General features: G+C 38.4%; 1 protein-coding gene across 1 annotated transcript in view; it reads left to right on the top strand.

Annotated features, from left to right (window-relative positions):
• fstl4 (follistatin-like 4) overlaps window positions 1-24,379 on the top strand; it is a 223,803-nt gene that overhangs the window by 122,017 nt on the left and 77,407 nt on the right. Inside the window, exon 5 of the mRNA XM_056396883.1 lies at window positions 24,111-24,301. Within this exon, the coding sequence (XP_056252858.1) occupies window positions 24,111-24,301 (191 nt within the window). The remainder of the gene's footprint in view (window positions 1-24,110; window positions 24,302-24,379) is intronic.

Genomic DNA, 24,379 nt, shown 5'->3' with positions numbered 1-24,379 from the left:
AAATGTTTCTTTCACCGTAAGCTGCGCTAATAAGAACTTTTGTTCTAAAACGTTAGACAAAAATGGAACAAAATTTGATTCAGGTTATATAATTCTTGTTAAAATAATACAGAGTATAATATATAATAATATAATACAGTTTTTTTCAATCTTTCCCTTAAAGTAATTCACAATCTCGTGGTTTCCCTCGAGTCATTTATGACTGTGACTACGAGTGGACACTGATTATGTTCTACAGACGGCTGTGTAAGAAAACCATTAACCTGTCAAAGAAATTATTCCAAAATATTTCATATGGGAGTCAGGACAGTCTCTAATCATCACTGCCATCTTTTCAGAGTTACCACTATTGGTATGTTCCTCCTGGGCCAAAAGGTACCCCCTTGCCTTTAATAGCTGACAATCTTAAGCCTGAATTGTGCATGGAAAATGAGCTTGAAAGCACCATTTGATGACATTTAGTATTAATGTTTCCTTGGAAGACGTTAGATCTGCAATTCTCGGCCAGATCAATCTGCATATATTCATGGCAATTATATGGTAATTTAAGAGGGAAGCCTTGCATTCATGAATACTGCTCATCAATCACAATGCCACATTTAAAATTTAGATTCTTGCACTGTAGAAGAACATGTGATGCTGATGGCCTACTTATAAAGTGCATGGCTGTCCACACAAGTGTGGATTACACTAGTTAAGTCATAGCAGGTATACAGAGTTTACTCAAATAAGGACACATTTACGTTTTGGGACTCATCACTTATACAGCTTGCTTTATATTCCCTGTTATAATTCAGTACTTAATGTTTTATATGAGGTGTATCTAAAAGTGTCCAATTGTGTATAGCTGAAAGTTTCTTGCCATAGAGGAGAAAAGGCCATTTGTCTCAAAAGCTGACTGATGTGAATGAAACAAGTTTTATTTAATTTTCTTTCAAGAGTAGATGCCATTTCTAAAGTTGCCAATTTGTTGTCGACCAACATGATAACTATCATCCTTTTCTTTAATCAATTGAGGAGGAAAATAAAAAATAAAAAAAATTGTCCAGAAAGAAAGAAACAAGCACTTGATTGAAGAAAAAGGAGCAGTGGTCAATTGTAATTTAAAAGACGTCAAATGTTTATACTCGCATACTATTTAAAATAACCTATGTTTCAGTTTTATAGCTGGAGCAGGTTCTCATTTTTATTGAGAAAATGAGGAAATCGCATTGGCATTTTTCTTCACATCATTATTCAGACAGACATCTTTTCATTTCTGGAGGGAGGGTTTCTGCCATGATAGACCAGTAGTCTGAGAGTTATCATTATACATGGAGTAATATTTCGGGCTTCAGAGTCACACTGTTGTGTTTGAGCCCAGAACACCAGCAGTCACTCGATATAACGCTGGAATTCTTGAGGAAAGAACAAGCAATTAACACAAGATTGATGTCAGTTTCCCCAACAAAGTGAGACTGAAACTGTTTACCTGGGCTGTAAATTAGATCTTGGGCATGACAACTGGCAGCATTTAGAGTGGATCACCAGGTGCCCAGACATCTGTGTGATTCCCTCAAGGGTTAGAGCAGTGTACATGAGTGTGTGTGTGTGTCTGTCGGTGTATCTGCATGTGAGGTGTGCACGCGTACAACCTTTTGCATCTGTGTCTTTGTGTGTGCTTGTGTACAGTGATGCATATGTGAGTGACTTGAATTATTTACAACAAGCTACTGAGAACGGTTCTGCCAAAAGCCTTGATACTAAAGCACACAGATGGAATTTTGGGAAGGGGCAACAGGATGAAAAAATGGTAAAGGGAGGGAGGGAGGGAGAGGAGTGGAGGAAGGAATCAAGGAGGGAGACACGGGCAGGAAAGCAGCAGGAGGGGATCACACAGAGAAACAATGACAAAGTCAAAGTGTGTTTCATCCTGATTAAATCATGAAGTGGCTGCAGCAGCAGTTGCAGGTATATGCCCAATCATGGAGGAGCACTGCAGCACTCCAAGGAGAAAGAAATCACACACGTTTTAGGAATAGAAATTAGAGGAAGGAGGGAGACAGATAAAAAGAGAACGCTCTGAATGGTGTTTACGTGTGTGTGTGTGTGTGTATGTGTGTTTTTTGAAGTCCTATTTCTACCATCTTCAGTCTTTCATCTGGTAAAGTGGCACTCCATGGAAAGCAAACAAACAAAAGCTGATTTATCATGTCTCTCATATGACGCAAGTCCTGAAAACTATAAACACAGTTTAAATATTTTATTTTGACTACACACTTATTAAAAGTCAGTTTTATTTTGTCCACTGAAGTCGTTAGAGGAAACTATAACATTTTGTTGTGTAGTGTAGTTTAAGAATAGATTGTGTACCTTTGTAATTCAGATGGATCCTTGATTATGTGTCTGAAAGATTGTCTTAACACTGAATATGACATTTTTATCAAACATTTAACAATTTGGTTAAGTAGACATTAATATGGAGTGATTGTGTAGACACACAGAAAAGGGAGGATGCACTGTTAATGTAATTTCTGCATCATTAAAAGCTCACTCCTCTTGGACTTTGTGCCCTTTTGAACGTGGATAATTTTTCTTTCTAACCTTTATTTATCATTATACGCCCCCTCGGGAAATGCTCGGTACAATCTCAGTGGAATCCACTAAACAGCTCCAGTGGAACAGGTGGGTGGTTAAGCGCCTTGTACAAGGACACCTTGACAGCACTGGTCAAAGAAAGGTGGGGGAGTATTACTCATTATGTCCTGCAACCAACCAATTTTTCCTGCTCTGTCCAGGGAATTTGAACTGAAAAACCTCTTCACAATCTTGTTTCTCATTCGCTCTCCTGCCTAGATTTTCCCAGCCAGACTGGATAATTGCACCAGCAGCTTTGTTTTTGTTATAAACTTTGTTCTTCAGCCACTTTAGGTCAGTTAGATCAGTATTTTTATAAAAACCAAGGGGTTTTCAGGCTTCAAATCCACTCCACTAATGCTGCTTATCATCACAGCAGTACATCATATGACCCCCTTGTAATACATTTTAACCAGACGTGAGTGTACCCTCCCTCAGTTAATGGGGTTCGAGCTGTAATGAGGTGCTGAAAATTTTAAAATTGCAACTGGTCTTTAAAAGTCCAGTCCCCGATTCTGCTGTAAACAAACTGTCCTTGTTGGTGCATTAAGGGACATTTTGGAATCAGAGACCTTGGGGTTTACTGCAGAACAGCAAACTGTGTTGTACTTTGTCTTTTGTGTTTGGTTCTTCAGTTGCCAGTTTGTCAGTGTCTTTGAATGGATCAACTGTGAGTTTTCATACAATCTCTGCTTACAGCAGTATAACTGGACAACTGGATAATCGAAAAAGTCTCTCAGTCTAGAACTGTTGAAAAATGGTTGGAGGTGCTATGGAACATACATTATTTGTAGTCAGTGAGCTAAAATAGAAGTGGAGTCTTTAAAGGCTTGGTAAAACCACGTTGAGGTTCTGGAAGCTGTCAGCAGCGACTGACTTTTCCATTTGTTTGATGGCAGAAAGCATTAGGTTTGGTTACTTAATGTCAACACATGTTCTTGAGAAGGCAAAGGTAGTCTGAGAACCAGTCTATTTATCCTACAGTGTTACAGTACAGTAGTGTAAGGAAACGTTAGTGAAGTGAGTTCAGTCAACTTCTCTAACTCTGCAACAAGTTATGTTGAACCAGTATGAGTTTTTGAAGGATATAGAGAGTATTTTTGCTAGATCAAAGCTGGCAGTATTTTTACAGAGCCTAAGATTTCTCCTTTTTTTTCCTTCTTCTTCTTCTTGTCAGGTCAGATAAGCCTCTCAGACTGCATATAATCTTTCACCGGGCATTAAAATGCAAACCCAGAATCAAGCAATTCAAGGGTGAGATGATCCTACAAGTTTTACAGACAGCTACCTGAGGAGCAGTTAATAAATGACCCATGATAGGGATGGCTAAAAACACAAACAGGTTGATATGCAGGTCTTACCCAGGGCAGTTGTAATCCTCAATCATTGGTCCCATCTGTTTTCTAAGGAGCTTTTGTCTGCGTTCCTCATATGAAACAAATCAGTTTTCTTTTGTCCTTTTGGATTCAGTCCAGAAGAGACAGAAGGCTCCAGCTTTGCATGAATAACCTGCTTTTGTCATTTTTCACCTCATATGGCATCACACAGATGTTTCATTTTTATATCAAATGTTATATACAACAGTTAACAATGAATTAATCATATGGGTTACAATACTGATTAACCCATAATTTCTACAGCATTGTTGAACTGAACCTTCCATGCAGAGATTACTTACAATGACACCGTTTTCTTTATTTCTGTTCTCAAAGCTCGCCAGTCTCTTTAGTCATGCTAGCCATGTTGGCTTTCTCTGCCCCTGCTAGCAAACTCCTCTTCTTGCATACATCGGAAACAGAGCACTTACAGGAAATACATTGCTGAAGTGAAGCCGGTGATTGTTTCTATGAGAGTGCGCAGAAATAAAAGTAGAATGTATGATGGCTGTATTGAGGCTGAATAACTGTTGTGTCAGTGGGTGATTAAAGGGGCAATTGTAATACTGTACATGTGGTCACCTGTTGGTGGACTCTGAATTGTCCTGATTTAACCTTCCCTGTACTGAAACACCTGTTTCCTGGCATGGACCGTATTACCACCTCTTGATCTCAGCCCTGTGTTTGTGTGCGTTTGTGCGAGTGCGTGTGTGTGTGTGTGTGTGTGTATGTGTGTGCGTGCGTGTGTTTGTACGTGTGTGTGTGTTATACACCTGTGTCTGTCATTTCTAATGAGGTTAGAATACATAGACTACTTCTGCAGTGTTGTTACTGTGCTTTCCTTTAGCTACAACTGTTAGCACATCCACTCATTTAGTAGGATAAGAGGCTTCCCACCAGGAATCCAAATTGATTTGCAACTAAATTACACATTTGACTTTACATCTCATGTAAAATATGGTTCATGAGGCGGAGTACTGCCAATTAGGTTTTAACCGGTGTCAGCAAGATTTGTAGTAATCTTAGGCAGTAAGATTTTCTTACTTTGTTGAACTCATCAACTTTTTTTCTTACTTATTTTGCCTCATCTAACAAGTCCTTTACACTAGTCTTAAAATATTAAGTCTCTCCAACTGTGAACTTCACTTCTTTGATTTATGTAGCATAGTAAAATAGCTGATGCTTGTCTACTAAGGCATTTTAAATCTGGTGGAAGGAAATAGAAGATTTTTCCAAACCTTACACAACATTAACGTGATTAAGCAAAGACTGGATAAAGAGTAGGAAAATGCAGTATATATTTATAGTATCATTTAATTCATCAGTTTATTCAGTTGAGTGCATACATGAATAACATTATTTTTGAGCAAGAATATCATAAATACTAAGCTAAAAAAAGCAGCTTTTCATTTTTATTGACACCTACAACTAAAGCTTGTCAAATTAAGACAAATATAATTAGAGCTGCTGAGAACACCCAAGTATCGAGAGTGAGTGTCAAATTAACATAATCTATAAATGTCTGCCTGTGTAGGTTACACTGGAAATTAGATCAAATATGTCTGCGCTCCAAAGCAATTTTATCTACTTAATTAAAGCAACGTTAAGATGGATGTGTCTGTGAAAGGAAAGCTGACACAAAGCTAAAATTTGTATTATTTTGAAGGGAAACAAAATGTAGCAATATTTACCTGTGCTCTGTTTGTTATGAAATTATAGCCCTGTAGAAGTGTGTTCATAAGACAAAATGACAGTAAACCATTCAATAAGTCATATGTGATAATGAAGGTGTTGATTAAGTGACAAGTGATAATATCGTATCGTTATCGTATCGTAACATCAATGTGATGCAAAATACAGTAATGCATACATGAGTAGCTAAACTAATACATTTAATCAGAAATGTTGTTGTTAATTTTAAATGGCAGATGATAATTGTCTTATTGAGACTTCATGGGACAGATGATTATTGATATTGACTTCCATCCTCCACCCCTAGAGACGATGGCAGTTAATCCACTGTTTGAGATAGTAATTGCCTGAATTTTCTTTTTTTTTTTTTCTTTCTGCATTATTCATTAATTGCTCCCTTTTAATTAATTATTCCAAATGATGAAAAAGCGCCAGAGACACAAGAGTTTGTTGTGAAGGCACATCATGCCTCAGTATACTGACACCAAAGCAGCTCCTCAAACAAAGACGGCTCCCTGCTGCAGTAGTGTGAGCTACTGTAAGTGCCCGGATGCCACTAACCATTTTTAATGAGACCTTTTTGCATAGTTTCCCTCTGCCTGTAGTCACACTGTAGGTTCAGAGAGGGTTGAATCTATGGCATAATTACTCTTGGTGTGTCTGGTAGTATAGTATCCCAAAATAAAGACTGAAATAACTGTATCCATGAAATCCAGTGGTAGACCAGTGTTAGAGGAAATATTCAGATCCTTAACTTGAGGACACATTTACATAATAACAGGTTTTGAATCACAGAAAATATGTATTTTTACTTCCCTCTGACTCCCTCCACATTCATGTTGCCAAGGTATCGGCCTCTCTAAAGACAGACTGCACAAATTCTTTACAAATATTAAATCACAAGAATCTTGACATGACTGAATTTGTCTCTTTCACTTTTCTGTTGCTCTGACATTATTCTTGAGAAATTGAGCTTATCCACTATAAGTCATCATGGACAGGGGCTTTGGTAATTAAACAAAGTACAGTGATGACCTGTGTTTCCCTAATGCTCTCAAATTAGTCACTGCTACAAGCAGGAGCACTCCAGGGTACACAGTGTTACACCATAATGTACTGTACATGTGACCGACTGGCCTAAATCTGCTCCACTGCTTCCCCATATTTTAATACACTCTGCCAATTAATTCTCCAATTTCTTTTCCAGTCTCTTTAGCTGTTTGTTTAAAATATGCCTGAACTCGCAAATCTCTTTCATACGTGAAGCACATCATGGATTCTGTAAACCACCCACTCACATGCCAACACATTCATTTATACATTCAGTCATTCACTCACACTTTTCACATATTTCTTAATTTCTGTGTCTGTATCAACAATAACTCGCAGTACCGCTGAAGCAGATGAAGACCTACATTGTGAACAAAGCTTAAACACACTCTGTCTTTCTGTCTCTCACTCTCCTGTGTCTTGAATATGTTATCATATATTCTGTGAAACAGGAAAAAAAACACTACATCACTGGACTAGAGTAGAAATCTATTTGAGAATTGTATGGCGTTGCATGTTATAAAATAAATCAACACATCGGAGCTCAGAGACAGCTCGTCTCGGATTTGCGTGTGATGACTGACAGTCTTTGGCATGAGCAAAGGGATATGGAGGCTTGGCCTTGGATCCTGAGGGGCCAGGAAGCCAATGGGTATTTAAATAGCTGTAGATCCCAGGCTTCGAAACATGTCATTCCGGTTGACAAGCTGCCGTCTGAAGAACTGGCTCCTACTGTTATGAAATTGTTATGTTGGAAAGCCCTTCATCCCTGATAGTGTGTTATACTGTATGAATTCATGAAGAGCACATTTAGGAAGGGGATTGATGGAAAGAAGGAGAAATGTCACAGCCAGACTAAAAGTCACCACTTCCTTTTTTAGATGGAGTCCTCTGAAGGGACACAGAGTTGAAATGGTGTACATGTTTTTTAACTGCCCAGCCCCAATGATAAATTTACTTGTTCTACGTCTGCGCTGTGGTCAATTCTATAAACAGTTTTGAGGCAGAAAGGTCTGAATAAATCACAGTCCATCCAGGTCACCTCATTATTAATGGAAAACTACAACTTTGACAAAACACATTGCTTGTACTTTTTTTCTTTTGGTCTGATGACTTCCCCCAATGGTGGCAGATGTGTGTGACCCAGATAGCTTCACATAATGAACTGAGGAGGCGAAATGCAAACAGGAAAGCCATATCAACAGAAGCCAGGCAGGGAATTCAGAAATACATGTGTTATTTGTTTGTATTTGTTAATTTCCCCCTTCATTAGTTCTGTTTTCTGGCTAATGGCCTGCTCTGCTACTATTTGCACCAGCTGGCAGAGAGAAGGACTCCAGTTGTAAACCTTTAATGAGTTAATATCAGTCCACTACTGCCAGTATACCTTGGGGCAAACAATTGGTTATACAGTGCAATCAAATACATTCTGACGTCTTGTTTTATTTGATTTATTTAGTCCCTTCTTACCTCAAAAGGGGGACATTGTACACGATATGATCAAAACAATAAGTCATTAACCAGAAAAAAAAATTTGATTTGTGGCATTGAAAATCTAAAATATATTATCTCAACAAAATGAAAAAATATGGAAACTCCTGTTTTAATGTTCCATTAGCCGTTGTAAAATACAATTTCAATAAAAACTCTCATTTTGATATGTTTTGCTACAGCTCCACTTGCTCCTACCAGGGGACATTGTTAGTAGTCAACAGTAGTTTTTCAACTTAAACCACAAGGGAGGTTTTAAAATTCATGACATTTTTAAGGTGAAGAACAACTTTTACAGTCAGTCTTTGAGGCTAACCCTATCACCTGTGAAATATGTTGGTGTGCTAATAATTTACTTTGCCAAATATGTTTTTCAGGCAGTGTAAATTTTCCTTTGATTACATTCATTGGCAACACTTTTACAATCCAGGATTGTGGCATCCATATACTGCACTGAAGTCAGTGGGAGGAAATTGGGTTTGGATGGTTGGACATATAAAGCACAGGGCTGCAGAGACCAAGGGTTCATGTTCCCATGTGTCCCGTGTGTTGTTACCAGTAGGTTTCTAAACCACTTGATTGATTAAAATTGATTGAAAGCTAGGAAGTCATCATGGTTTCTGTCAAATATCTGAAAAATTTGTCTGCGCTGACTTTTTCAAGAGCACAATCAAGATGAGTATAAAAGCCGGTGATTGTTTCTATGAGAGTGCGCAGAAATAAAAGTAGAATGTATGATGGCTGTATTGAGGCTGAATAACTGTTGTGTCAGTGGGTGATTAAAGGGGCAATTGTAATACTGTACATGTGGTCACCTGTTGGTGGACTCTGAATTGTCCTGATTTAACCTTCCCTGTACTGAAACACCTGTTTCCTGGCATGGACCGTATTACCACCTCTTGATCTCAGCCCTGTGTTTGTGTGCGTTTGTGCGAGTGCGTGTGTGTGTGTGCGTGCGTGTGTGCGTGCGTGTGTTTGTACGTGTGTGTGTGTTATACACCTGTGTCTGTCATTTCTAATGAGGTTAGAATACATAGACTACTTCTGCAGTGTTGTTACTGTGCTTTCCTTTAGCTACAACTGTTAGCACATCCACTCATTTAGTAGGATAAGAGGCTTCCCACCAGGAATCCAAATTGATTTGCAACTAAATTACACATTTGACTTTACATCTCATGTAAAATATGGTTCATGAGGCGGAGTACTGCCAATTAGGTTTTAACTGGTGTCAGCAAGATTTGTAGTAATCTTAGGCAGTAAGATTTTCTTACTTTGTTGAACTCATCAACTTTTTTTCTTACTTATTTTGCCTCATCTAACAAGTCCTTTACACTAGTCTTAAAATATTAAGTCTCTCCAACTGTGAACTTCACTTCTTTGATTTATGTAGCATAGTAAAATAGCTGATGCTTGTCTACTAAGGCATTTTAAATCTGGTGGAAGGAAATAGAAGATTTTTCCAAACCTTACACAACATTAACGTGATTAAGCAAAGACTGGATAAAGAGTAGGAAAATGCAGTATATATTTATAGTATCATGGGTTAGTTGACAGGGCTGGATAATGGATAATGCTCCTATTTGCCTTGACAGAGATTAGTTTGCTATAGATATACAAAGGTTAGTTGACAGTTGATAATTCAAAATGACTGCATATGAATGTGGTTTTAAGGAAACATGGTTGTCCAAAGCAGACCTGCTTGGGAGGCAAATACTTCATAGGTTAAGGTAAACTTAAGTGGGGTGAGCCAATGAACAGCAAATTCTATGAAAGTTGACATATCAAACAATGAAAAGCAACGTGTCACCATATTAAGTCCTCTTGTTTTGCCACACTGACACAGAAAAGCTGAACAATTTTTACTCTACACCATGTGCCTCTTAATTGAAGGTGCAATCAACTGTCCACAATGACCTAATAATGAACTTTAAAGAATTAAAGGATGGGACAAAATATCTTTACCTTTATGTATCAACAAACAAATGACTATATTGTAATTACATGGGGGGAAAGAAATGGCCACATTATCAAGTGATTACATTGTCTCTCATTAGCTCAGGGGGAAACATACTAATTATAATTTGAGGGCTGTCATCAAAGTGGAAATTAGCTTCCTATGTTTGCTTCATCTGATGGTAATGAAAACACCATTGGTATGGCATGATTGTGGAAACTCAAGTACTGCCAACCAATTCCTCTTGCCTCTTGGGAAAACATCAGAGACTAAATTAATTTCCCTTTTATGCAGTGGGTTTATGCTTGGAATGACTGCTAATACAATGAATATTTTGATTAAAAGAAAAGTCACACACTTATTGTTTGCAGCAAAAATTTCTGTTTGAAATACTTGATAGCATTATTTAATTATCATTTTAATTTTAATTATGATTTTGAGCAGTAAAAAGTGTTTTAAGTTTTCCTAACTTTGACAAAGAATTCTCAAAAGAATAGTATGGTAAACTATAAATGATATTACACTTTAGTGTCATCATTGCACTTTTAGCACCAGTTGATGTGTAATTAGGTGTTGAAACTGCTACATTTATGCGAGGAAACAAAGAAAGAATTTCTTCTCCTGTCAAAAGAGACATCCTCGCAAAATACTTCAGCCTTTGCCACTGAAGCAAAGTTGTGACCTATAGAGAAAGGAAAAAAAGAATGAAGAAGATGAAGAGTCTTCTTAAGGCAAATGTTCACAGACAGAATTTAGATGAAAGATAAAACTCAGATAAAAGGGTTCAACCATTTTTTCTTTGACTGAAGAGAAAGAAGAAAAGTTATGTTTTCTGCGTACATCCCTGTCTTCCTCTTGTTCCCTTTTTTTGTTTTTCAAGTGTCAGTGCTCTGCAGCATTGATCTGCACGTATGTGGGGGGAAAAAATTACTTTCACCTGCCAACGACTTGATCGTGCTCGGTGAAACTGCGAGGGCACCCTCCATCCTCATTATTTTACCCGTGGTGGTTGTCATTTGAAGAGTTTCTTCTTTATACTTGCTGCTACTTTTTGGTCCTCAGTTATCCTTAGATTTCTGTGAAAGTTTTGTGGAGTTTCATCTGCATACACAGCTTACAATACTCTGTAGGATGTGTGGTTATCTCTTAACTGCTCATCAAAATTTGTAATTTCATGAATTGATAGATGCATGTTATAATGATGTCTAGTTACGTCAAAGTCTAAGCGATGGTTAGTAGCACTGAAAATTTGACTTTGCCCAAACCATAACCTTAACCCTTTCTAAAAACAATGGAATTTACACCCCCTACACACAATATTAACTAATGCAGGTCTTGCATCATCAGCAAATTTTGTTGCCATGTCTTGTGGACGGACCATTTGCCAATATCTAGTGTTAAGAGCTAAGACTTAATGGAAGCTTGGAGGTGATACAAGGTACACCATGGGGGATCAGTGATGGGATTAAATGCATTAAACTACATAGGATCATGAAAAATAGATACCATTTGGTACATTACCTTAATATACAACATATATACGTAGTATAGCTATATCAGACATATTAAACATGTTTTCACTATAACAACTTTTAGCACATTTCAAACACAGAGGCAATTCAAAGTGATTTACACATATGAAGAAAAGCATTAAAACTGCATTCAAAACAATAAAGCAATAAAAATCAGAACAAGACAGAATAAGATGAGATAAAAAAAAAAGATAAAATGAAATAAAATACATAAAATGAAAATAATACAGTTACAATGCAATAATAAGTTGTATGTTTCCCTAGTCGGCTGTGATTGTTTTTTCTCCTGTGATGAACACAGCCTATGGCGTATTGCTTTTTTTAAAAATAAAATTAAATTAACAGCCATGGTTCACAGTAACAAATAGAAATGTAGAGTGAAAAGTACAGTATTTGTCTTTCAAGTGTAGTCGAGTAAAAGTCATAAGTTTTCAAAAAAAAAAAACAATACTCAAGTAAAGTACAGATACTTGAAAAATATACTGAAGCACAGTACTCAAGTAAATGTACTTCATTACTGTCTAACCTTTGTTGCACAAATGCAACAAGGGAAATACAAGTACAGTAGAGAAACCAATCAATCAAAGTCAGAACCAAAGGAGAACAGTAGAGTTTTTGATTTATATTTAAAAGTGGCCAGAGTTGGGGCACATTTATCATCAGGAAGTTGGTTCCATCTGTGTGTAGCAATGGCAACAACATAGCCCCTGCCTTAGAGGTATCATCTGAATCCAATTGAGGACTGTATCTGATAATCCCACACACTTCTCCAGTCTGTCAAGAAGTATTTTATGCTTCACAGTATCAAAGGCTGCACTAAGATCACCCAGCACCAAATCTGATGTTTTACTTGAATTCCTATTTAGATGAATGCCATATAACACCTTGATCAATGTTGTCTCAGTGATGTGATCAGAAACCAGACAGAAATCTGTCCAAAACGCCAAAGACCTTTAAAAAGTTAAGATGAGTCAAAACAGCTCTCTCAATAATTTTTCCAATAAAGAGAAGATTAGAGATTGGCCTGTGTTATTTAATATTGAAGGGTCCAGGCTGCCTTTATTTAGAGCGGGCATAACATCATGTGCTTTTCACTGATTTTGGAGAAATGCCTGAGAGAAGTGAGCCATTGACAATTTTCAGCACATCCATTTCCAAGCAACTGAAAGCATTTTTGGAGAAGCTTGTTGGCAGGGTGCCAAAACAGCAGGTGGATGAATTAAGATGTTTAACTACATGCTCCAGAGTTTTAGTAGTTTCCAGTATTATAACACTGAATGCTGACAATCTAGCAAAAGTGTTTCTGTGTGACTGAAGCAGTGGTCTGGCTCCATTGGTTGACATAGAGAAATTTATGGACAGTCTGATATGTTACATTATTTTCCCCTTTAAAAAAAAAGATGAGAAGCTCATTGCATGAGTTAGGAAGTTCGGGGATTAGTTCGCTTCTCGGAGTTGTTGATATTCCTGTTGATGACGTTAGAGAAAAAGGCTTGTCTAGTCTTTTTTATTTCAGAGTTAATAATACGACGCCTCCCTTTAAAGTTCTTGTAGTGAGTCTGAACATTGCTCCTTTTTTTGCACTCAGCTTTCCGTTACTTTCTTTTCTGACGTGTGACAGCCTGAGTGTTTTCTCTATGGTGCTTTTTCTGCTTGCCAGATATGATTTTTACCTTTTCAGGTGCAATGGCATCAAAGACCTTTATAGTCAAAAACAGAATCTGATGTAAGGCTCACTGATACACAAATGGCTTCCATTAAAAAACTCAATGCTATGTTCATTTACTGTTTATACCAATATATATCAAAGAAAGCATAGAAATAGTCCTAGAGGCCAACGTCCCTGACAACAGTGATAGAAATATCAGCTCCCTTGCTAATAACCAAATACAGTGTGTGCGAGCCCCTTCACATGCCTCTTCAATCAAAAGTTTCAGATTGTTGAGAGATCTGTCGAGATAACAGAAAACATCTCAGTAAAGTTGTCAACAATATATTTGAAGGACCTTGGAGGTCTGTAAATTGTTAACAGCAGGATTTTTTGTGACCCTGTCAACACAATGCAAATATATTCTAAGCAGCAAAATCACCACATGATAACTGCTTGCATTGAAATGAGTCTTTGAATATAGCAACAACACCACCACCTTCTCTGTCAGGTCAGGAGATTTGAAGTTTGAGAAAGTTTTGAGAGGCTGACTTAATGAGAGTTGGTGCACTGCTACTATTATCTAGGCAGGTTTCAGTTAAAAGCATAAAATCAAGATTATAGGTGGTGATAATGTCATTAATTAAAAATGACTTGTTGGTAAGAGATCAAATATTCAGCAGAGCTGGCTTTGTAGAATTACTGGAGGGGCTCTGAGCAGACTGGACATGGTATGGAATTGTTAACACGGTTGGATTTGATGACTGAGCAGAGTGCACCATTCTCTTTCTGTTACCTATCGAGACAGGAATAGAGAAAGCTCACTGGTACACTGGGTCCCGGTTTGTCCCAGGAACATTCATAAGTGCCATCGTCCATCCACCTGGACCAACAGATATCAGTTTTATTTTGTACACAATCCATCATGCTAACTGGACATGCTGTGATTTGATCAGGCCGTGGAAGTAAAGGAGGATTCTTATGTTGTTGCCGAGGAGGTGGAGGATGTCATAACGTGTCACGTGTGTTAAGTTGGGTAGGGGAAGTGGCAGTGAGTATGTTCAGAAAGAGTTAAGTGTTTACTTGTTTCAATGTACCTTCCACTTCAAGTTACTTAAAATCAGCCTTTCTGTCTGTGCCTCTGAAACTTTTCCAACAAGGTCACTGCGGTATTTGGGCAGGGTAACTTTGGATGTTAGTCCAGGGTCTGTCGTCATTGGGGTTCAGTTAGGCCACATACAGCCAGAGGCGGCCACCTCCTCCAGTCGCCACATCCAGGCAATTTTAAATGTGTATACTCGTGGGATCATCAGGCAGCAGCTTGCAGGCCTCAGCAAGAGCTGTGAAAGGCCTTGAGATTACTGCAACTTACACTGCAGGTGTAGAGGAGAGAGGGGGATGGATGCTAAAAATGTAATCAACGCTTGAGCTTGTTCCCAGTCTCAATCTATTAGCAGGAGTGGGGGCTTGGTAATTATTTTCTTTGGCTAAATCCGCTTCACCAGGGCTGAGGGTGCAAGTGCAACTGTATTTATATTCTTTCTCTACCTTTGAGGATCTGCTTATTCTTTGTGTTGTCGTTGTTGACCCTGTACTGAACAAAATCAGCTCTCTTTTATTTGCTTCATGGGTCCTACAGGTCATCATATAGTTCATGACTCTAAAAGCTACTTGAGTCTCCATTAGGCAGTAGTCCTCTGCTATTACATCCAAAACAGCATGCAGGTAGGAGGCGATTTTCTATTTGACTGGGCTGCAGTTTGTGAGAAAACCACATATTGTGTTATTGAGCATGAAAAAATGTAGACCTGAAAATAATAAATAACATTGACTGCAGTTATGGTATGGTACATTTCTGTTGGAAATAGTTTGCAAAAAAGCTAATGGAGGCCGTTGGATGGGACTGAATATGTTTTTCATTCTCCAATATTGCTAAAAGACCCAGTGGGAATAGCATTTTATGTTTCCACACTGGTGACAGCCACAGCCGGGGGCGTTTTGTTTTTGGCTTGTCCGTCTGTCTGTATGTCCCATTCTCGTGAACACGATATCTCAGCCTAGAAGGAATTTCTTCAACTTTGTTACAAACTTTGGATTCTTGGATTCAAAGATTAACCAATAAGATTGTGGTGGTCAAAGTTACAGTGACCTCACAAAACACATTTTTGGCATCTTGAATGTGCTATGTGAAGACCGCCTTGAGGGAGCTTCTTCAGATTTGGCACACAAAATCACCCGGACTTGAGGATGAACTTATCAGATTTTGGTCGTCAAAGTTCAAAGTCACGGTGACCTCATGTCACTGTGAAGGCGATATATCAGGAAGGCCCTGTAGGAATTTCATTACATCTGGCACAAACATTCACTTGGACTCAAGGATGGACTGATTAGAATTTGGTGGCCAATGTGACAAGACAAAGGGCCATTACTCACAAATTAACGCTAATTATGACATAATTTAGCACAAAATGCCTAATAGGATAAGTGATGAAGTGACATTTTATATCCAAATGGTCAAAGGCAACTTCACTGTGACATCATAATGTTCTGCAAAAACACTTCTACATGATATGGCACACCAAAAATCTGTTCAATACACAACATAATAACACAATTTTGTTGATAGATATAAACTTCTCTGCTGTAGAGAAGAGTGAAGAGAACAAACTATACAGCAGGTATACACTTTTGACTTCAGTTGCTTCACCAAGATGTTTTATGATAGTCAGGCAGATAGACAGGCATTGGCATATTTTTTTTAAAAAAAGTCATTTGCCAAAAGCACGACTACCCCACTGGTGAACTGCTAACTGAGGTACTGTATGTGTTCCTGAATCCTAATTGAGGCAAGAAACACCCAATGCGAGGAGACTAAAATAGTTATTGTAGATGAAAGTGTATTGCTGATATTTCAATGATGATTCAGCTGTTGCTTTCCTGCTGCTTTGAAACCAGCTCTCTTAGCCCTTTATGTGTCTGCGTCTGTCACCTCTCTGTAGAGATCACTGTCACTTTGAACGATAGTAACAGTTTGCATCCTTATTCATGAGCTCCAAGCTGAAACTAGGAGTAAAGAATTTCTATAGTTTGGGAATGAATACTTCTACTGAAACAATCACTGAAATTCTTCAAAACAAACAGCTATAACTCACTCAACACATAACCAAAGCCACATACAGCTTTAATGTGATGCTCTTACATAACAACAACATAAAACAGTCTAACAATCTTTCATTTCAGCTAAATTTTGAAAACTAGCTGTACCTGCCAAGTAAATCAGTTACAGTTTGATGGAAAACCACTTACGTTGTGATCAAGAGAAAAGAGAAGGGTGATAAATAATGACATTTTAGACAATATCATTACTTGTGAAATGGGCACTCGGCAGGCTTTTTCATAATTATTATCTTTTCTGCATGGAAATTGCTTTGTTACAATTGCTCAAGCAAGAGGAAATAAATATGGTGGCCTAAAAATTAGAGGAGCAAGCTTGTAAGTGGACTGTTGCTGGTTCAATCCCTGGACTGTGTGAATGTGCCCAGTGACACTACCCTGAATAAATACAGGGGGGGAAAAAAAGATACATTGGAGAGAAAAAGTAAGTGAACTGTTTAAAATCATCTGCATTTATGTATGAATATGTCCTAAAATATGGTCAGATCTGCCTCTGGGTTACAATAATGAACAAACATCGTTCAAGCATTCACAGTGTAGGCTGGAAAAATGTGAACCCCTCGGCTAATGGCATTATCAGAAGCTAACTGGAGTCAGGAGTCATCAAACCTTGAGTCCAATCATTGAATCAACATCGGAGGTGTATGTTAGAGCTATTTTGACTAATTAAAATAAACAGTTAAACATTTAGAGTTTGCGAGTCATAACAGCACTTGGCCGATGTGAAACACACCTAGCAAAAAAGGAGATCTCAGAAGAGTTGGGATCAAGAAGTTTTGATTTGCACAAGGACGGAAAGGTTTACAGAGTCATCTCAGAATTTAGATATACATCAGTCCAAAGTTAGACAAACTGTCTGTTCATGAGTCTAACATGTGCAAATCATGGAGCATGGTGTCCATGGCAGGAAGCTGCCTTTCTTCAAAAAACATCACAGTGTGTTTACAAAGAGCACCTTAACACTCCACAACACTACTGGGAAAATGTTTTGTGGACAGATGAAACTAAGTTTGAATTGTTTGGGAAGAACATACAGCACTATGTATGGTGTAAAAAAAACATGAAAACACCAAAAGTGAAGTACAGTGCAGGGAGCATCATGATTTGGGGCATTGCTACCGCTGGACCTGGACAGCTCAACATCAAGGAAGCAAGCAAATTTATCAAGGAATCTTACAGGATAATGTCAGGGTGGCTGTTCACCTGCTGAAGCTCAGTATAAGCTGGGTGATGCAGCAAGACAATGACCCTAAACATCAAAGTAAATCTACTACAGCATGACTTCAAACAAAGAAAATCTGCTTTTTGGAGTGGCCCACTCAGAGTTTAGACCTTAATCTAATAGAGATGCTGTGGAATTACCTGAAGAGAGCCACTCACACCAGACATCCGAGGAATATGTCTGAGCTGAAGCAGTTAGTAAAAATTATCCAAAATTCATCCTTAAGATTGTGCAGGTCAGATCAGCAGTTACTGGAAGTGCTTGTTTGAGGTTATTGATGCCAAAGGAAGTTCAACCAGTTATTAATACAGATAATTTATTATCAGTTAATGCTGAAAACCAGGTCATTCCAAAGGGTTCACATACATCAAGTAAAAACATAAAAACTACTATAAAATTGTAATAAAAATACATAAATAGTAATTGAATAGAAAATATTAGATATTCTCTGGTAAATGATATCTAATATCTCTAGTGAGTGGTTAGTAGATGTCCCTGTAAATTAAACTTTTCATCACACTGACAGGATTCTGTGTGAGAGTTGAGTATGTAAGAGTGTAAGAGAGTTGGATCCAGAAGAGGAGAGAGGAAGTGATACAGGGCTGATGTGTATAGTGCTGATATGCAGTTTGAGAAGCCAGTTCTAGACGATACGGTTGCAGACAGACAGGGAGTGAATGTTACTGTACGATTTCTGCTTCACTGCTTTGCCAATAACTTTGGTGTTGCAATGGGTTTCTCATTTAGTCGGTGCCAAGCTGCACACACTCTGATAAGGCTTCGTGAGCACACACTGATCCACTCTGCTGAATGTATAGTGAGGCAAACTGGCAGACAGCTTGCCTGTACTCAGGATATCTAGAGGTGTCATTTTAAATCAGTGGGGGTTATGTATTAGCTGAGAAATGCGGGAGTCACTTTAAACTACGAATCATCAGTTTTTACTGCTTTTGATGTGGGATTATTTCTCACACCATCAATAACGAGTTCCCAAGAAAAGTCCCATATTCAGAAAGCAAGAATGTTGTTTAATCCACCACTCTGATCATGATAATTCATTCATGGTCAGTCGTAAAAGCTCATAGCTGATCCTTTCGGCTGACTCCTCCAATCCCATTCAAACAGTCAGTGAGGTCTTTATAACTTGAGAGCTCACACTCTAACTCAGCTGATCGTCCATGTTGCTGCTGCTGCTGTTGACCCAGGCTGCTGCAAACTCCCTCTACCTCTCCAGCTTCCTCCTGCTGTTCCTTGAAGATGGATTCTGTGCAAACTGCTTCTGACAAATGGTTGGGTTTGTGCCATGGTTTCATATTTATGGAAATATATGTCTATGGAGTTTTTATTGCACTGCCTGCAGAATGTCTCACATGCTGCTTGGATTCATCTGGAGAGGGTCCTTGGGCGCAGAATATTTTCTGTCAACCGCAGTTTGTTGTAATAAATGCTGCTACATTCTACTACATTCTTTGAAGCATACATCTGTAACTGATTTTCAGGATGAAACCAAGTTCTTAAGGTTTTTATTATTTCAGATCTCATTTGTGATATCAGTTTTGGTTGGCATTTTTTCTGCAAAAGCGACTGAATGTACATTCAGTAACTATCTATTTATATAGTAGGTTTCAATGTGACTGGCAGAGTTCCCGAGCTAGATTCAGATTACCTGCACATCCACAATGGATACGCAAGTAACAGTGTATGTGCTTCAGAGTTACAATTTGTCATTTCTTCTCATTTTTATAAACTTTTCAGTTCATTGACAGTACTCCTACAGTCAGAGGCGTGTTAAATCAGTGCTAATACAACATTTTCTGCTGCCGCTATGTCACATTAAAATTATTCAACCAGTGAACCACAAGTTGATGTTTATTGTGAAGCAGCCTTGGGAAATGCAATCAGCAAGGATAATGATGACTGCCATTGATCACAAAAATCCATCCGTCTAGCCATTAGCGATATCGCTTATCCTTTTCGAGGGTCACAACTTACTTAGAGGCGGGGTACAACTTGGATGGGTTGCAGGTCTATCACAGGTTGATCACAAAAATGCACTGATTAATTCATTCATGATAGTTTCATCCAACCAACAAAATTAAAAGATAAAATATAAAAATTAAGAAAAACCCACTTGAGAAGCTATAACCTGCAAATACTTGGGATTTTTTTTTTTTTTTTTTATAAATGATTTTTAAAAACTAATCTGTCATAAATATGTTCTGTCATGTCAACTGTCTGCCATGTGATTATTTTATTAATCATTAACTTTTAGCTCTACAAAAGGATTTAACTGTTTAGTGTCTTTTTAGCGCTTTGTCATACAAAAGACTAAAATATTATGAACATTTACTTATAAGTTAAACATACTTCAATTTTATTATGATTAATAATAAAATGGAGAAAGTTTAAAGGGTTTTCAGTCACAGCAGTTGTAGAAGAAATGCTGGATAGACTATGAAGCTCGCAGTAAGCCGATTTAAACAGCTGCCAACAGCGATTATGCAATATGAGGCTCTCCTGTGACTTGTGTCACCCTTCCGAGATTGGCTCAGCTCTCTTAGACCTTGCTGCCCTCAGGAGCAAAGAGTGTCCATCATATTCATAATTATCTGGAAGGGAGGTCCATCACCATTGTATATTAGCAGCACACAGACAGCATGACAGTAAATAATCCCATCATTTCAGCCAGAGGAGGTCAGGCAGACATAAATTTAACACAGAGCACTTTTACATCCTGGAGGGCAGCGCAGGGAGGTTTCATCATCTGAAGGATTGATGCCTTGGATTTTCCTTCCCTCCCTCCGTCTTTTAGCCGTAGCCAAGAACTCATCCAATAAGTACAGGAGAAATTTTTAGCTTTGTTGATTCATACACAGCTGAATTGCAGTGGATGTATGACTGCTTTGTACCGTCTGAATTTCTTCACCGGAATTCTCAACAAAGTGCTCTAGCGAGCAACACTTGAAGCAGACCAGCAACAAATCTGTTTTGATGGCTTACCAGCACTGGGTCACGCTCTGCTATGAGGAAATCTTTTTGTCAGGTCAGACCTGGATGATTGCTAGTGAGGAAAAGCTTTAAATTTTTATGCATTGAAAAAAAACAGAATAAACCTTTCAGGCTCTTGGAAGTTTTGAAGGCTCACTTTTAGGTTTTACAGATTTTACCCCAAAACACCCAAATATTTTTAAAAGGAGAAGATCACCCTAAACTGTAATTCACCCAGATTTAATGTTTTGTTGTATTCTCTGTTTACATTTAACATCAAAAGCGCGTCTCTGAAGTTCTGAAATTACTTCTGGTATTAGAAAGGAAAGAGAAACATTTATAAATGAGCTACTGGTTATTCCACAATGGTATCAATTAACTAATAAATAGTTAAAATGCAGAATGTCACACTGCAAATTTGATCTTGACTTTTCACACAGATTTTAGGGTCGAAACTTGTACTCAAACAACAAGAAGCTGAGAAGCCCTGTTTTTTTGTTGTTCATCAGCACTACATCCTTATCTCTCACCACTGGAGAGCGTGGCAACATTTGGACTGCTATTAGTTAAATTTGCCATAGTAGAATTTATCCTATTTAAAAAAAGTCACATTGATGTACTTGGTTACAGTCACATTTCGTAATACAGAGAGTATTATATTTTCTTTTCTTTTTCCCTTTTTTTTTTAACCTTTCATAGATATACCCCCTTTAAATGTCTGTGACTTTTTGTCGTCTCATTCAGTGCATTCCCTTCAGCATGACGGGGACTTTCTTCTCTGCTTCTGTTTGTTTTCCCCTGCCTGACATTTATAAAGTGCGAGTGTGGAGGATGCTCTGAGCAGTGGGGAGGAGCTCGATCTCCGGGACATTGGGCGTCCATGGTGCGAGCAGCTTCGGATCACTCACTTAAGCAGCTAACATTTCAAACGGGCAATAAAGAGAGTCCTAGTCCCTCTAGAACAATAAAACAGTGTTAGAGTCAAGGGTGGATGCACTGTAATACAGACAGATATTTCTCTGCCACTGCCGCAGCTGCTGCACTCAGCAGAAAGAGAATCAAAGGACATTCGTTCCAGCAAAGATTCACTGTAACATAAAGGTGTAACATTGACTGAAGATAAAAGATGTGCCTGGAGAGGTAACAAGGTCATTAGATTAGTTCATTAAATTTATTTATGCCCTTAACAAACCTCCTTCATTGCTGCAACGTTTCCTCTTACACAAGTCTTTTAATTTCCTTTAAAATATAAATTTTTTATACATGTAAGACAGTAGAATTTCCTTTCAAGTGTCTTTTCATAATATTTTTCCCTCTGAATAGATATTTGCGGGGGCAGAGTGAGTCTGAGCAAAGAGAGGATTGTTCTCTCCATATATGACAAGATCTAAATCAGCATGGGGGTGTTAATTTATTTCTGTCCTTCCAGAACAGGGACAGGGATGACATTTAGGTGATGATCCCTCATGTCTGATCCTTCTCACGCCTCATTCCCCTCGCAGGAATAACATTGAACATGGATTTAGCCAAGACCTTGACTTGACTGCCTGCTTGTAGAGAAGAGTGCACTGAGTCTTTGCTTTGTGGGTTTGTGAGTCTTGGTGTTGTAGCAGAAGGGTTGGCAATGTTGAGACATTTGTGTGTGTGTGTGTGTGTGTAATAATAATAATAATAATAGTAGCTTGAGAGCAGAGATCTCTCCGTCTTCACACCTAAACAAGAAAGTAGGTTGTTGTCATTACCTTCCAAAATGACCCATATGAGTTTATAATCTTTATCTAATCTATCCCTGAGGTTGAGGTCTGGTAAAGTAACCACAGCTAAAATCCCTTTGTGAAGGTTACACCCACAGCAGCGTGCATTAAATCTCTTCTGGCAGTCTTTATGTTGGTTTTCTTTTAATTTGTCACACATCTGAATGTTTCAAGCTTGAATGCCATTTTAAACACAGAGGGCAGTACGTGTAATGAAAACAAGTTATGTTTTTTTTTCTTCTTCGCTGTTGCCTTGCTCACTGTCCTGGTGTCAACCACTTTAGAAAGAACACGCAGTCTTTTGTTTAGGACTTAATCATGGGTCACCCTGAGCTTTCCTTTAAAATGAGATATTTTGCACACCAGGAAACACTGTGTGTGTGTGTGTGTGTGTGTGTGTGTGTGTTTGTGTGTTTACGCGTGCTTGTGCGTGCGTGCTTGTGCATGCGTGCTTGTGCGTGCGTGCTTATGCATAAGTGTAAAAATATGTGCATCTTTAATGTATGTATGTACTTTAACATGGAGTACCTCAGCAGGAGACATTGTCTTTCTGTTGTGGCCTAGCTGAACCCTTGCTGACTTTGCTACAGTGACAGTTTTGCTAACAACTGTAAATATACTTTGGCAGTGCTCCCCACTGCTACGGGTTTCGGAGCAAAAGGAGATGCTGAGACTAAACTTTTAGAGTCTTTTTTCAGGTTGGTCGTCTCCCCCCTTATTTTGCATTTGTTAGCTTTGATAGTTGTTGAGTTATTGGAGGAGATTGGGCAATGAGGCAAATCCATTCCCATGTATTTTCAGTGGGGGGTCTCCTGCTCTGCAGTGATTGGGCAGAGACGTCGGCTAATGTTTTATTCATGTGAAAGTTTTTTTCATATTTCATTGTCTCATCAACATGTTTCTGAGTTGCATGTATGCCTTGTTCCCTCCCGCCCTCCTATCAACATCTCATGTTGTCAATCAGCTCAGGTGATAAAGGAAAGGAGGGACACAAGACAAAAGATAAGGAAAACCTCGTCTTCTCACTCAGTCTCGTGCTTATTTGCATTCCTGCTCTCCATTAGTATCACGTCCCTCACAGCATGTGACAGACTTGTTTTGCATAATTATTGATTTCAAGTGTGAAGAATAAATGCCGATTGCTGCCTGTGATTAATTTGTTGTCTCTCTTTTCCTCTGCGCGTCCTCATCAGGCAGAACCTTGCAGAGAATCGAGAGCTAGACAACAAGTCTGGTTTGAAACGAGCTCTAATCCTATAGCAAAGAAGGACAAGAAGCTTGAGAGGTTCTAAATGAGGATATTTACCTTTTGTTTTCATGTGGATTCAAGGATTACTTGTAATTAATTGGACCCCCTGCACCGAAAAGCTGTCAGACAAATTATGCAAACAAAAACTAACATTTTAAATGAGTAAACACTCAAAGACACACACACACACACACGCACAAATACACACATTATCTATCCCTCTTGCCCTCTTTTCCTCTCTTCCCTCTATATAACACATAAACACATTAAATCCAATTTACAGCCTCAAGCCAAAGGATTTGGTTTATATAATTGAGGTTAATCAAATGTCTTTTCTTCCATATCTGTGTGTTTGCTCTTGCAGTCAATGCATGCACCATGTCAGAGTACAACAAGCTGAAGAACATGCTGCTGGATATGCAACCTAAAGTGCTGAAGACTGGAGAGCAGAGCCAGCAGAGAGACATGGAGGAGAAGAGAGCACTGGTGGACACCATGTTCAAATACCTGGATGTGAACAAGGACAGCCGGCTGGTCAGTGATGAGCTGGAAAAGGTGGGTATCGAATAATAAGATAAATGCATGGATGGGCAGATAAAATTACAACTTTGTAGCTACAAGCATTAGTTAGTT

Source organism: Seriola aureovittata, chromosome 15 (genome assembly GCF_021018895.1).
Source record: "Seriola aureovittata isolate HTS-2021-v1 ecotype China chromosome 15, ASM2101889v1, whole genome shotgun sequence".
NCBI lineage: Eukaryota > Metazoa > Chordata > Actinopteri > Carangiformes > Carangidae > Seriola > Seriola aureovittata.
The sequence above is the reverse complement of the archived record's forward strand: the minus strand, read 5'-3'. Positions and strand labels throughout refer to the sequence as shown.